The sequence below is a fragment of the Thunnus albacares genome, unplaced genomic scaffold, assembly GCF_914725855.1.
Source record: "Thunnus albacares unplaced genomic scaffold, fThuAlb1.1, whole genome shotgun sequence".
NCBI lineage: Eukaryota > Metazoa > Chordata > Actinopteri > Scombriformes > Scombridae > Thunnus > Thunnus albacares.
The window spans coordinates 100,086-113,772 of NW_025335224.1; the positions used below are offsets into that span (position 1 = coordinate 100,086).

Below are 13,687 nucleotides of genomic sequence, written 5' to 3' on the forward strand. Positions count from 1 at the left end.
AATTCTTCCTTCCTTTCCACACTTCCTCTCATCTCCCTTTCTCCTGTCAACCTTTTATTTCCTCAATCTTCCTCCCTCTCCCATCCAAGCTTCATCTTTCTTCTTTCTTCTCTACCCTTTAAATCCTTCATGTTCCTGTCTGTCTTCTTCTTTCCTCTCTTATCCATCCATCCCTTCATCTCCCCTCCACTCTTCCCCTCCTTCATTTTTTTCCCTTCCATGCTCCTCTCAGCCTCCTCCTACATTCCTTCATTTATCTCTCCACCCTTTCTATCCTTTTTCCTCTTTTACATCTCCACACTCTCTAACTTCAATCTTGTTTCCTATATCACTCTACCTTCTATCATCCAGCTCCTTCATCTTTTCTTCCTTTCCATCCTCTTTCCTTTACCTTCTTTCAACTGTATCTGTAATTTTCCTCCCTTTCCTTTACCTCTCCACTCTTCACTTCTTTCTCCCTCTCACTCCCCTCAACTGTTCCTCTCCTGCATCTTTCTCACTCTTCCTCTCTTCCTTTAGCCATCATCCTTTTCTCTTTTATCTTTACTCAGTCACTCTCTCCATCTCATCTCACTCCCTAACTTGTCTACTCTTCCTCACTTTCATGTTTTCTTTCACCTCTCCACCCTCCATCTCCAACTCCTATCCTTTTATTCTACATTCCTCCTCTCCTTCATCTTTCTTGTTTTACCTGTCTATCCATCTTCTGTCTTTACCTTTATGCTATTCTGTTTCTTGATCTACTTTCTTTAACATCCACCCTTCCTTTTCTTAGTCCTCCTTCATGTTTCTTTCCATCATCTCATATCCTTTCCTTCTCAACCCTTTCCATCTTTCATCATTCATCTTCATCTCCAGTCCGCCCTTTCTCTCCTTCACCCTCTCTCCTTTACACCTCCACTCTTCCTCTCCTTTTCTTTCTTTCCCTTAAATGCTCTTTCCAACTTCCTTCCTCTACCTCTCCACCTGTCTATCCCCCAGCTTTGTCCTTTACTGCTCCACCTGCTTTATCTTTCATCCACCTCTCTTCATCATCTTCTATCCTTTACATTTCCCTCTGTCCTCTTATTCGTTTCCTTCCTTTTACTTCTTCATATTCCTTTCTCTGTTTCTCAAACACACCATTTTTATAATTCATTCTTTATGTTCCTGTCTTTCATCTTCCTCCTTCTCCCCTCAACTCTTCCTGTCCTTCATCATTCTTCCTGTATCTTTCTGGCCTTTCTCTCATTTCTTTACTCATTCACTCTCTCCATCTCCATCTCGCTCCTTAATTCATCTACTCTTCTTCTCATTCATGTTTTCTCTTTCACCTCTCCACCCTTCTCCTCCTTCATCTCCTGTTGTGGAAATCTTGTCTCGAGAAAGAGGCACATGGAGACATAAAGAAAGTATTAAACATTGTTACTTGTTGAAGCAGTTGTAAACACTGTACAATCCATCACATCATCAGTAACAATTATACAAATTTCCACACACAAACAAAAGTACAATCATCTTGTATTTTTGGAGAGAAAGCATGTTGTTCAGCTCTTTCTCTAAAGATTGTGAACTCAAAGTAGACAGCTTTATACCTCTCCAGAAGCAAAGCTAAAAACAGTCTGGTCCCTAAATGGACACTTCCACAAACCGTTACACCTTCTTACAAACAAGTATGGTCTCTAAAACAGTAGGCTTAAGACAAAGATATCTCTAGCAAACCCCAGGGGTCAGCAAGCAACCCTCAGATAGAAACAGGTTCAAGAGTTCAACTAGCCTAGGAGTAGGATTTCTTCACCAACATGTGTCCCCAAAATGACAATGACTTTACATCACATTCAGTTGATAACAAACATTGACTCCTTAGTTTGAAAACATTTGTAACATATATACAAAAGATTTATAAAATGATAACCTACTGTTCAATTTTCTTTCACACTCCTAACTTTACTTTTACACTATTCTTTAACATCCACTCTTTCTCTTCATCTTCCTTCATTTTCCTCCACTTCATCTCTCATTCTTCGATTTTCAACTCTTTCCATCTTTCATCTCCTTCTCCAATTTCTCTCCATCCTCCACCCTTAACATCTCCTCTCTTTCTCTCCGTCATTCTTCTTACTTTCCCTTTCATACTCCTTCCATCCTCCACATTCCTTCCTTTTCCTCTTCACCCTTTCTTTTATTTTCTATCCTTTACATCTCCATGCTTCCTATCCTTATTCTTGTTTCCTATAGCATTCCACCCTCTACCTCTCCATCTTCCTTTCTTCCTCTCTATTCTTTCTTTCTTTAATCCCCCTGTTTCATCCCTCCACTTTTCCTTTCATTTATATTCTATCATCTTCCACTGTTGTATCTTTAAACTTAGTTTTTCTTTGAACCTTTCTATCCTTCATCACCCTTTCTTTTATTTTCTATCCTTTACATCTCCATGCTTCCTATCCTTATTCTTGTTTCCTATAGCATTCCACCCTCTACCTATCCTGCTCCTTCATCTTCCTCTCTATCCTTTCTCTCCTTAATCCCCCTGTTTGTATCTTTGAACTTCCTTAGTTTTTCTCTCAGCCTTTCTATCCTTCATGGATGTGAAGTAGGGTTCTCTCCCATCCTTCTTCACTTGATTTTCCTTTCTTTCTTTCTTCCTTCCTCTGCTATACATCCATTGTTTTTTCTTTTCCCTCTCTATCATTCATGGATAAGAGCAATTTCTGTTTACTGTTTTCTGTTAACCATCCCTCCTTTCTGTCCCTAATTCTTCCTTTCCACCCTTCCTCTCCCTCCCATCCAAGCTTCATCTTTCTTCTTTCCTCTCTATCCATTAAATCCTTCATGTTCTTGTCCTTCTTCTTCCTTCCTCTCCCATCCATCCATCCCTTCATCTCTCCTCCACTTTTTCTCTCCTTCATGTTTGTTTTCCTCTTCCATGTTCCTTTCATCATCCTCCCACATTCCTTCATTTACCTCTCCAGCCTTTCTATCCTTTTTCTTCTTTTACATCTCCACTCTTCCTAACTTTAATCTTGTTTCCTATATCACTCTACCTTCTATCATCCAGCTCCTTCCTCTTTTCTTATTCCTCTCCATCCTTTCTCTCCTTTACCTACTTTCAGCCATTTCTGTAATTTTCCTCCTCTTTCCTTTACATCTCCACCTTTCCCTTCCTTCTCTCTCTCCCCTCAACTGTTCCTCTCCTACATCTTCCTCCATCCAACTTTTGTCTCTTTCAACTTCCTTCATTTTCCTTCATACCCTTCATTTCTATCATGGAGATGTAGGACCCTCTCCCATCTCTATCTTATTTTCTGTAAAATTACACTCTTCCACTCCTTTATCTTTCTCTCTCAATCCACCTTTTTTCTTTTTCAACTCTGTTCTTTTCCGTCTTCACCTTTCCTGTTCTCCTTTCTTTACTTTTCCTCACCTGCATCTTTCTCAGTCTTTCACATCTACCTTTCCTCTTGTTTCTCTTCCCAGTCACTTTCCATCTTTCATTCATTAAACTTTATGTTGCTCCCTAACTGATCTACTCTTCCTCTTTAATCTTTTGTCTTTCTCCTTCTTCCATCCTGTCTTTTCTTTATCCCTCTACCTTCATCCCCATTTCCTTTTAATCATCCACTCTTTCTCTATGCCATCTCATCTTTTTATATCCTCCTCATTTCATGAAAATGTAGAGATCCCTCTCTCTATCTCTGTCTTCCTTCCTTTTTAACACTCCATTCTTCCTGTCCTTCACCTGTCTTCCTTTTACCTCTCCATCCTTTCTATTTTTCCTCTTGCTCTCCCGTCCTTCCTGTCCATTTCCTTCCTTTCCTTACATCTTTTTTCCTTTACCTCTTCCCTTTCCATCCTTCATGGATGGAAGGGATTTTTAATTTAATTTAATTTTCCTTCATTTCTTCATCTCCCTGTCTCTCATCAACGTTTCCTCTCCTACATCTTCCTCCCTCTGTCATCCACCTCTGTTCTCCTTCTATCTATCCTTTACATCTCGTCCTCTTATTCATTTCCCTCCCTTTCCCTTCATCATATTCCTTTCTCTATTTCTCAACATCAGCTATTTAATTCATTCTTTATGTTCCTGTCTTTCATCTTCCTTCTTCTGGCCTCAACCCTTCCTATCTTCATCATTCTTCCTGTATCTCTCTGACTCTCTTCCTTTAGCCATCATCCTTTTCTCTTTTATCTTTACTCAGTCACTCTCTCCATCTTATCTCACTCCCTAACTTGTCTACTCTTCCTCGCTTTCATGTTTTCTTTCACCTATCCACCCTCCATCTCCAACTCCTATCCTTTTATTCTACATTCCTCCTCTCCTTCATCTTTCTTGTTTTACCTGTCTATCCATCTTCTGTCTTTACCTTTATGCTATTCTGTTTCTTGATCTACTTTCTTTAACATCCACCCTTCCTTTTATTCGTCCTTCTTCATGTTTCTTTCCTTCATCTCATATCCTTTCCTTCTCAAACCTTTCCATCTTTCATCTTCATCTCCAGTCCACCCTTTCTCTCCTTCACCCTCTCTCCTTTACACCTCCACTCTTCCTGTCCTTTTCTTTCTTTCCAACTTCCTTCCTCTACCTCTCCACCTTTCTATCCCTCATCTTTTTCCTTTACTGCTCCACCTGCTTTATCTTTCTTATTTACCCTCCCTCTACTTTGTTTTCTGTCAATCTTCCTCACTTTTCCTCTCTTCCTTCTTCCTGCCTCTCCCATCCACCTCTCTTCTCCATCATCTTCTATGCTTTACATTTTCCCCCTGTCCTCTTATTCATTTCCCTCCCTTTTCTTTCTTCTTCATATTCTTTTCTTTATTTCTCAACATCATCTCTATAATTCATTCTTTATGTTCCTGTCTTTCATCTTCCTCCTTCTCACCTCAACCCTTCCTATCCTTCATCGTTCTTCCTGTATCTTTCTGGTCTTTCTCTCATTTCTTTACTCATTCACTCTCTCCATCTCCATCTCACTCCCTCACTTGTCTACTCTTCCTCACTTTCATATTTTCTCTTTCATCTTTCCACTCTTCACCTCCTTCAACTCATATTCTTTGTTTTCCATTCCTCCTGTCCTTCATCTGTCTGGTTTTACTCATCCACCCTTCCCCTCCTTCATCTCCTACTTTTACCTTCACACTATTCTTTAACCATCCACCCTTTCTCTTCATCATCTTCCTTCATTATCCTCTGCACTTTTTCTATCCTTCATCTCTTATCCTTAGATTCTCAAGCCTTTCCATCTTTCTCTCCTTCATCCTCCACCCTCAACACCTCCACTCTTCCTCTCCTTCATTCTTCTTACTTTCCCTTTCATACTCCTTACATCTTCATTCTCTCCCTCTTCACCCTTTCTTTTATTTCCTATCTTTTACATCTCCATGCTTCCTATCTTTAATCTTGTTTCCTATACCTTTCCACCCTCTACCTATCCTGCTCCTCCATCTTCCTCTCTATCCTTTCTCTCCTTAATCCCTCTGTTTCACTCATCCACTTTTCCTTTCCTTTATATTCTATCATCTTCCACTGTTTTATCTTTAAACTTAGTTTTTCTCTCACCCTCTGTCCTTTACACCTCTACTCTTCCTGTCTTTTTCTTTCTCTCTCTTAAATGTTCCTTCCACTTCCGTCCTCTGCCTCTCCACCTTTCTATCCCTCATCTCTTCTTCCACTACTTATCCTTTCCATCTTCATCTCCATCCACCCATCCTCTCCTTTCTTTTCCTTCCTTTTTCTTTTACCTCTTTACCCTTTCTATTTTTTCTCTTACTTGCGCTACCATCCTTCCTGTCCATTTTCATACCTTTCCTTACATCTTCTTTTTTCTTTTACCAACTCTTTCCATCTTTCATCTCCTTCTCCAGTCCACCCTTTCTCTCCTTCATCCTCCACCCTTAACATCTCCACTCTTCCTGTCCTTCATTCTTCTTATTTTCCCTTTCATACTCCTTCCATCCTCCACATTGTTTCCTTTTCCTCTTCAACCTTTCACTCTTTTCTCTTACCTATCCTACTCCTTCATCTTCCTTTCTTCCAACCAGCCTCTCCTTTCTTTTCCTTCCATTTTCCTTTTACCTCTCCAGCCTTTCTTTTTTCTTCTTTTACATCTCCACTTTAATCTTGTTTCCTATACCACTCTACCTTCTATCACCCAGCTCCTCCCTCTTCTCTTATTCCTCTCCATTCTTTCCTCTTCTCTTTTCTATATTTTATTTACCTTCATCCTCTATCCTTTTGCTGCAAAATCTTTATCTTCCTTCATTTATCCATGTAAATGTCATCTCTTTCAACACCTCCCTCTCCCATCCACCTCTCTTCTCCGTCTATCTTTACATTTCCTGTCCTCTTATTCATTTCCCTCCCATTTCCTTCTTCATATTCCTTCCTCTGTTTCTCAACTACATCATTTATATAATTCTTTCTTTATGTTCCTGTCTTTCTTCTTTTCTCCTCAACCCTTCCTATCCATCCCTCTGGTCTTTCTCTCATTTCTTCACCCACTCACTCTCTACATCTCACTCCCTAACTCATCTACTCTTTCACCTCTCCACCCTCCATCTCCTCCAACTCTTATTCTTTGTTTTCCATTCCTCCTGTCCTTCATCTTTCTCATTTTATCTATCCATCCTTCCCGTCCTTTATCTCCTACTTTTACACTGTTCTTTTTCTTGATTCTTTAACCATCCACCCTTTCTCTTCGTCATCTTCCTTCATTTTCCTCTCCACTTTTCTATCCTTCATCTCTTATTCTTTGATTTTCAACCCTTTCCATCTTTCATCTCCTTCTCCAATCCACCCTTTCTCTCCTTCATCCTCCACCCTTAACATCTCCATTCTCTCTCCATTTTTCTTTCCCTCCCTTTTCCTTCTTCTTCATATTCCTTTCTCTATTTCTCAACACTATCTCTTTAATTCATTCTTTATGTTCTTCATCTCTTATCCTTAGATTCTCAACCCTTTCCATCTTTCTCTCCTTCATCCTCCACCCTTAACATCTCCTCTCTTCCTGTCCTTCATTCTTCTTATTTTCCCTTTCATACTCCTTCCATCCTCCACATTGTTTCCTTTTACTCTTCACCCTTTCACTCTTTTCTCTTACCTATCCTACTCCTTCATCTTCCTTTCTTCCACCCAACCTCTCTTTTCTTTTCTTTCCATTTTCCATTTACCTCTCCAGCCTTTTTATCCTTTTTCCTCTTTTACATCTCCACACTTCCTAACTTTAATCTTGTTTCCTATATCACTCTACCTTCTATCATCCAGCTCCTTCCTCTTCTTTTATTCCTCTCCATCCTTTCTCTCCTTTACCTACTTTCAGCCATTTCTGTAATTTTCCTCCTTTTTCCTTTACGTCTCCACCTTTCCCTTCCTTCTCTCTCTCCCCTCAACTGTTCCTCTCCTACATCTTCCTCCATCCAACTTTTGTCTCTTTCATCTTCCTTCATTTTCCTTCATACCCTTCATTTCTATCATGGAGATGTAGGACCCTCTCCCATCTTTATCTTATTTTCTTTAAAATTCCACTCTTCCACTCCTTTATCTTTCTCTCTCAATCCACCTTTTCTTTTTCAACTTTCTTCTTTTCCCTCTTCACCTTTCCTGTACTCCTTTCTTTACTTTTCCTCACCTGCATCTTTCTCAGTCTTTCACATCTACCTTTCCTCTTGTTTCTGTTCCCAGTCACTTTCCATCTTTCATTCATTAAACTTTGTTGCTCCCTAACTGATCTACTCTTCCTCTTTAATCTTTTGTCTTCCTCCTTCATCCTCCACCCTTAACATCTCCTCTCTTCCTGTCCTTCATTCTTCTTACTTTCCCTTTCATACTCCTTCCATCCTCCACGTTCTTCCCTTTTCCTCTTCACCCTTTCTCTCATTTTCTATCCTTCACATCTCCATGCTTCCTATCCTTATTCTTGTTTCCTATAGCATTCCACCCTCTGCCTCTACATCATCCTTTCTTCCTCTCTATTCTTTCTTTCCTTAATCCCCGTTTCATCCCTCCACTTTTCCTTTCATTTATATTCTATCATCTTCCACTGTTGTATCTTTAAACTTAGTTTTTGTTTGAACCTTTCTATCCTTCATAGATGGGTAGAATTTTTATCTTCCTTTGTTTAACCATCCCTCCTTTCTGTCCCTAATTCTTCCTTCCTTCCTTTCCACACTTCCTCTCATCTTCCTTTCTCTTGTCAATCATCTTTCCTCAATCTTCCTCCCTCCCATCCAAGCTTCATCTTTCTTCTTTCCACTCTATCCTTTAAATCCTTCATGTTCTTGTCCTTCTTCTTCCTTCCTCTCCCTTCCATCCATCCCTTCATCTCTCCTCCACTTTTTCTCTCCTTCATGTTTGTTTCCTCTTCCATGTTCCTCTCATCCTCTTCCTTCAATCCTACATTTATCTCTCTACCCTTTCTATCCTTTTTCCTTTTTACATCTCCACACTTCCTAACTTTAATCTTGTTTCCTATATCACTCTACCTTCTATCATCCAGCCCCTTCATCTTTTCTTCTTCTCCATCCTTTCTTTCCTTTACCTTCTTTCAACTGTATCTGTAATTTTCCTCCCTTTCCTTTACCTCTCCACCCTTGCCTTCCTTCTCCCTCTCACTCCCCTCAACTGTTCCTCTCCTACATCTTTCTCTCTCTTCTACTTTTTTCCTTTAGACATCATCCTTTTCTCTCTTTTCTTTATTCATTCACTCTCATCTCATCTCACTCCCTAACTCATCTACTCTTCCCCTCTTTCATGTTTTCTTTCACCTCTCCACCTTCCATCTCCTTTAACTCCTAACCTTTATTCTACATTCCTCCTCTATTTCATCTTTCTTGTTTTACCCGTCCATCCTTCCCCTCCTTCATCTTCTGTCTTTACTGTTTTTCTGTTTATTGATCTACTTTCCTGTCCTTCATTTTCCTTCATTTCTTCATCTCCCTGTCTCTCATCAACTTTTTCTGTCCTGCTTCTTCCTCCCTCTCTCATCCACCTCTCTTCTCCTTCTATCTATTCTTTACATCTCGTCCTCTTATTCATTTCCTCCCTTTCCCTTCGTCATATTCCTTTCTCTATTTCTTAACACCATCTCTTTAATTCATTCTTTATGTTCCTGTCTTCCATCTTTCTTCTTTTCTGCTCAACCCTTCCTATCCATCTCTTCGGTCTTTCTCTCATTTCTTCACCAACTCACTCTCTCCATCTCGATCTCACTCCCTAACTTGTCTACTCTTCCTCACTTTCATATTTTCTCTTTGCACTCTTCACCTCCTTCAACTCATATTCTTTATTTTCCATTCCTCTTGTTCCTCATCTTTCTCATTTTACCTATCCATCCTTCCTGTCCTTTATCTCCTACTTTTACACTATTCGTTTTCTTGATTCTTTAACCATCCACCCTTTCTCTTCATCTTCCTTCATTTTCCTCTCCACTTTTTCTATCCTTCATCTCTTATCCTTAGATTTTCAACCCTTTCCATCTTTCATCTCCTTCTCCAATCCACCCTTTCTCTCCTTCATCCTCCACCCTTAACATCTCCACTCTTCCTGTCCTTCATTCTTATTTTCCCTTTCATACTCCTTTCATCCTCCACATTTTTTCCTTTTTCCTCTTCAGCATTTCTTTTATTTCTTGTCCTTTACATCTCCATGCTTCCTATCCTTAATCTTGTTTCCTATACCTTTCCACCCTCTACCTATCCTGCCTCTCCATCTTCCTTTCTTCCTCTCTATTCTTTCTTTCCTTAATCCCCCTGCTTCATCCATCCACTTTTCCTTTCAGTTATATTCTATCATCTTCCGCTGTATCTTTAAACTTAGTTTTTCTCTGAACCTTTCTATCCTTCATGGATCGGAGCAATTTTTATCTTCCTTTAACCATCCCTCCTTTCTGTCCCTAATTCTTCCTTCCTTTCCACACTTCCTCTCATCTCCCTTTCTCTTGTCAACCTTTTATTTCCTCAATCTTCCTCCCTCTCCCATCCAAGCTTCATCTTTCTTCTTTCTTCTCTACCCTTTAAATCCTTCATGTTCCTGTCTGTCTTCTTCTTTCCTCTCTTATCCATCCATCCCTTCATCTCCCCTCCACTCTTCCCCTCCTTCATTTTTTTCCCTTCCATGCTCCTCTCAGCCTCCTCCTACATTCCTTCATTTATCTCTCCACCCTTTCCATCCTTTTTCCTCTTTTACATCTCCACACTCTCTAACTTCAATCTTGTTTCCTATATCACTCTACCTTCTATCACCCAGCTCCTTCATCTTTTCTTCCTTTCCATCCTCTTTCCTTTACCTTCTTTCAACTGTATCTGTAATTTTCCTCCCTTTCCTTTACCTCTCCACTCTTCACTTCTTTCTCCCTCTCACTCCCCTCAACTGTTCCTCTCCTGCATCTTTCTCACTCTTCCTCTCTTCCTTTAGCCATCATCCTTTTCTCTTTTATCTTTACTCAGTCACTCTCTCCATCTTATCTCACTCCCTAACTTGTCTACTCTTCCTCGCTTTCATGTTTTCTTTCACCTATCCACCCTCCATCTCCAACTCCTATCCTTTTATTCTACATTCCTCCTCTCCTTCATCTTTCTTGTTTTACCTGTCTATCCATCTTCTGTCTTTACCTTTATGCTATTCTGTTTCTTGATCTACTTTCTTTAACATCCACCCTTCCTTTTCTTAGTCCTCCTTCATGTTTCTTTCCTTCATCTCATATCCTTTCCTTCTCAACCCTTTCCATCTTTCATCATTCATCTTCATCTCCAGTCCGCCCTTTCTCTCCTTCACCCTCTCTCCTTTACACCTCCACTCTTCCTCTCCTTTTCTTTCTTTCCCTTAAATGCTCTTTCCAACTTCCTTCCTCTACCTCTCCACCTGTCTATCCCTCATCTTTGTCCTTTACTGCTCCACCTGCTTTATCTTTCATCCACCTCTCTTCATCATCTTCTATCCTTTACATTTCCCTCTGTCCTCTTATTCATTTCCCTCCCTTTCCCTTCTTCATATTCCTTTCTCTATTTCTTAACACCATCTCTTTAATTCATTCTTTATGTTCCTGTCTTTCATCTTCCTCCTTCTCCCCTCAACTCTTCCTGTCCTTCATCATTCTTCCTGTATCTTTCTGGCCTTTCTCTCATTTCTTTACTCATTCACTCTCTCCATCTCCATCTCGCTCCTTAATTCATCTACTCTTCTTCTCATTCATGTTTTCTCTTTCACCTCTCCACCCTTCTCCTCCTTCATCTCCTGTTGTGGAAATCTTGTCTCGAGAAAGAGGCACATGGAGACATAAAGAAAGTATTAAACATTGTTACTTGTTGAAGCAGTTGCAAACCCTGGCACTGTGGTTGCTGCTTCTGGGCTCAGTGGTGCCACAGGTCTGCTGTCAGCACTGGTCATATGGACTGAGCCCAGGAGGGAAAAGGGAACTGGACAGCCTTTCAGACACACTGGACAATGTAAGCATGGCTCCTCACACTTCATCTTCAGCATTTTATTCTCTACATATTCATGGTTATGTTTCCCTCCCCCCCTTCAGGTAGTTGAGGGGTTTCCACATGTGGACACACCTTGCAGTGTTTTGGGTTGTGTGGAGGAATCGCCTTTCGCCAAAATCTACAGAATGAAAGGATTTCTTGTAAGTTTCGCTCATCTGTAATTCTGTGTTCGGTCAATCGATCAGTCAATAATGTCAATTATTCAAATTAGTCAAACCGCCAGACGCTTTACCAGATATTTCTATTAAATGTTGATTGTATTTTCATATATTTAATGTTATTCTTTTTCTCTTTTAGGGCAGTGTGACCAACAGGGAGAATGAACACAAAAATTATAAAAAATGATGATTATTTGATTCTACAATAAATAATCATATTGGCATATCTACATTGTTTTCTACTGTTCTACTTTTAATGATTATGATAGAATCCATTTTTATTCCACAGTGCCTTATGCTTTTCTCTGTTTTTGTGACTATTTCTTGCTCTAAAGGATTACAGAGACATTTCATTTGAATAATTATTGACACTTTTCTATGAACTCCTTATTTGTTTATTGTATAACAAACATGAATTTGATTGAATTTATATCCCAGTAGTTTCTAAATTCCTGATGGCATGTAATACAGCAGATTTATACAAATGTAAGAGTGAAGTTGTGTCTTATGGGCAAAAGTTGTGTAAACGTAAGGTTAAACATCAGTTTACTGTGTTTTGTTGAACATTGCCTATTTGCATATGTTTAGTGATGCAGTGTTTGGGTGATATTGTAGTGTCAGCCGCTTGGCGGCGCTGTTCAGACAGTGGGTAGAGTTTTGAGGGGAGAGAAGGGGAGAAAGAGAATGAGAAGTGTGTGATGACTGGACTGAGCTGTGTTTGTTGAAGGTGACTAAAGTTATGAGGAGAACCCAGAACGTATTGGACTGATTTATTCCCTCACTCACACCCACGTCGCTTACACTGGTGGCAGCGGTGGGATTTCCTTCTGTGGAATAGTTTGAAGACATTTGTAACATATATACAAAAGATTTATAAAATGATAACCTACTATTCAATTTTCTTTCACACTCCTAACTTTACTTTTACACTATTCTTTAACATCCACTCTTTCTCTTCATCTTCCTTCATTTTCCTCCACTTCATCTCTCATTCTTCGATTTTCAACTCTTTCCATCTTTCATCTCCTTCTCCAATTTCTCTCCATCCTCCACCCTTAACATCTCCTCTCTTTCTCTCCGTCATTCTTCTTACTTTCCCTTTCATACTCCTTCCATCCTCCACATTCCTTCCTTTTCCTCTTCACCCTTTCTTTTATTTTCTATCCTTTACATCTCCATGCTTCCTATCTTTAATCTTGTTTCCTATAGCATTCCACCCTCTACCTATCCTGCTCCTTCATCTTCCTCTCTATCCTTTCTCTCCTTAATCCCCCTGTTTGTATCTTTGAACTTCCTTAGTTTTTCTCTCAGCCTTTCTGTCCTTCATGGATGTGAAGTAGGGTTCTCTCCCATCCTTCTTCACTTGATTTTCCTTTCTTTATTTCTTCCTTCCTCTGCTATACATCCATTGTTTTTTCTTTTCCCTCTCTATCCTTTCTATCATTCATGGATAAGAGCAATTTCTGTTTACTGTTTTCTGTTAACCATCCCTCCTTTCTGTCCCTAATTCTTCCTTTCCACCCTTCCTCTCATCTCCCTTTCTCCTGTCAACTTTTTCTTTCCTAAATCTTCCTCTCCCTCCCATCCAAGCTTCATCTTTCTTCTTTCCTCTCTATCCATTAAATCCTTCATGTTCTTGTCCTTCTTCTTCCTTCCTCTCCCATCCATCCATCCCTTCATCTCTCCTCCACTTTTTCTCTCCTTCATGTTTGTTTTCCTCTTCCATGTTCCTTTCATCATCCTCCCACATTCCTTCATTTACCTCTCCAGCCTTTCTATCCTTTTTCTTCTTTTACATCTCCACTCTTCCTAACTTTAATCTTGTTTCCTATATCACTCTACCTGCTATCACCCAGCTCCTTCCTCTTTTCTTATTCCTCTCCATCCTTTCTCTCCTTTACCTACTTTCAGCCATTTCTGTAATTTTCCTCCTCTTTCCTTTACGTCTCCACTTTTCCCTTCCTTCTCTCTCTCCCCTCAACTGTTCCTCTCCTACATCTTCCTCCATCCAATTTTTGTCTCTTTCAACTTCCTTCATTTTCCTTCATACCCTTCATTTCTATCATGGAGAT

At 39.8% G+C, this 13,687-nt stretch overlaps 1 protein-coding gene across 1 annotated transcript; it reads left to right on the top strand.

Moving 5' to 3' along the window:
- The first annotated feature begins 2,561 nt into the window (after positions 1–2,561).
- On the top strand, positions 2,562–11,846 carry LOC122978717 (progonadoliberin-1-like). The gene is made up of 4 exons (XM_044345642.1): positions 2,562–2,567; positions 11,287–11,418; positions 11,499–11,597; positions 11,755–11,846. Exons 1-4 carry the CDS (start codon positions 2,562–2,564, stop codon positions 11,800–11,802), a joined length of 285 nt encoding a protein of 94 aa, XP_044201577.1. The 3' UTR covers positions 11,803–11,846.
- The last annotated feature ends 1,841 nt before the right edge of the window (positions 11,847–13,687 follow it).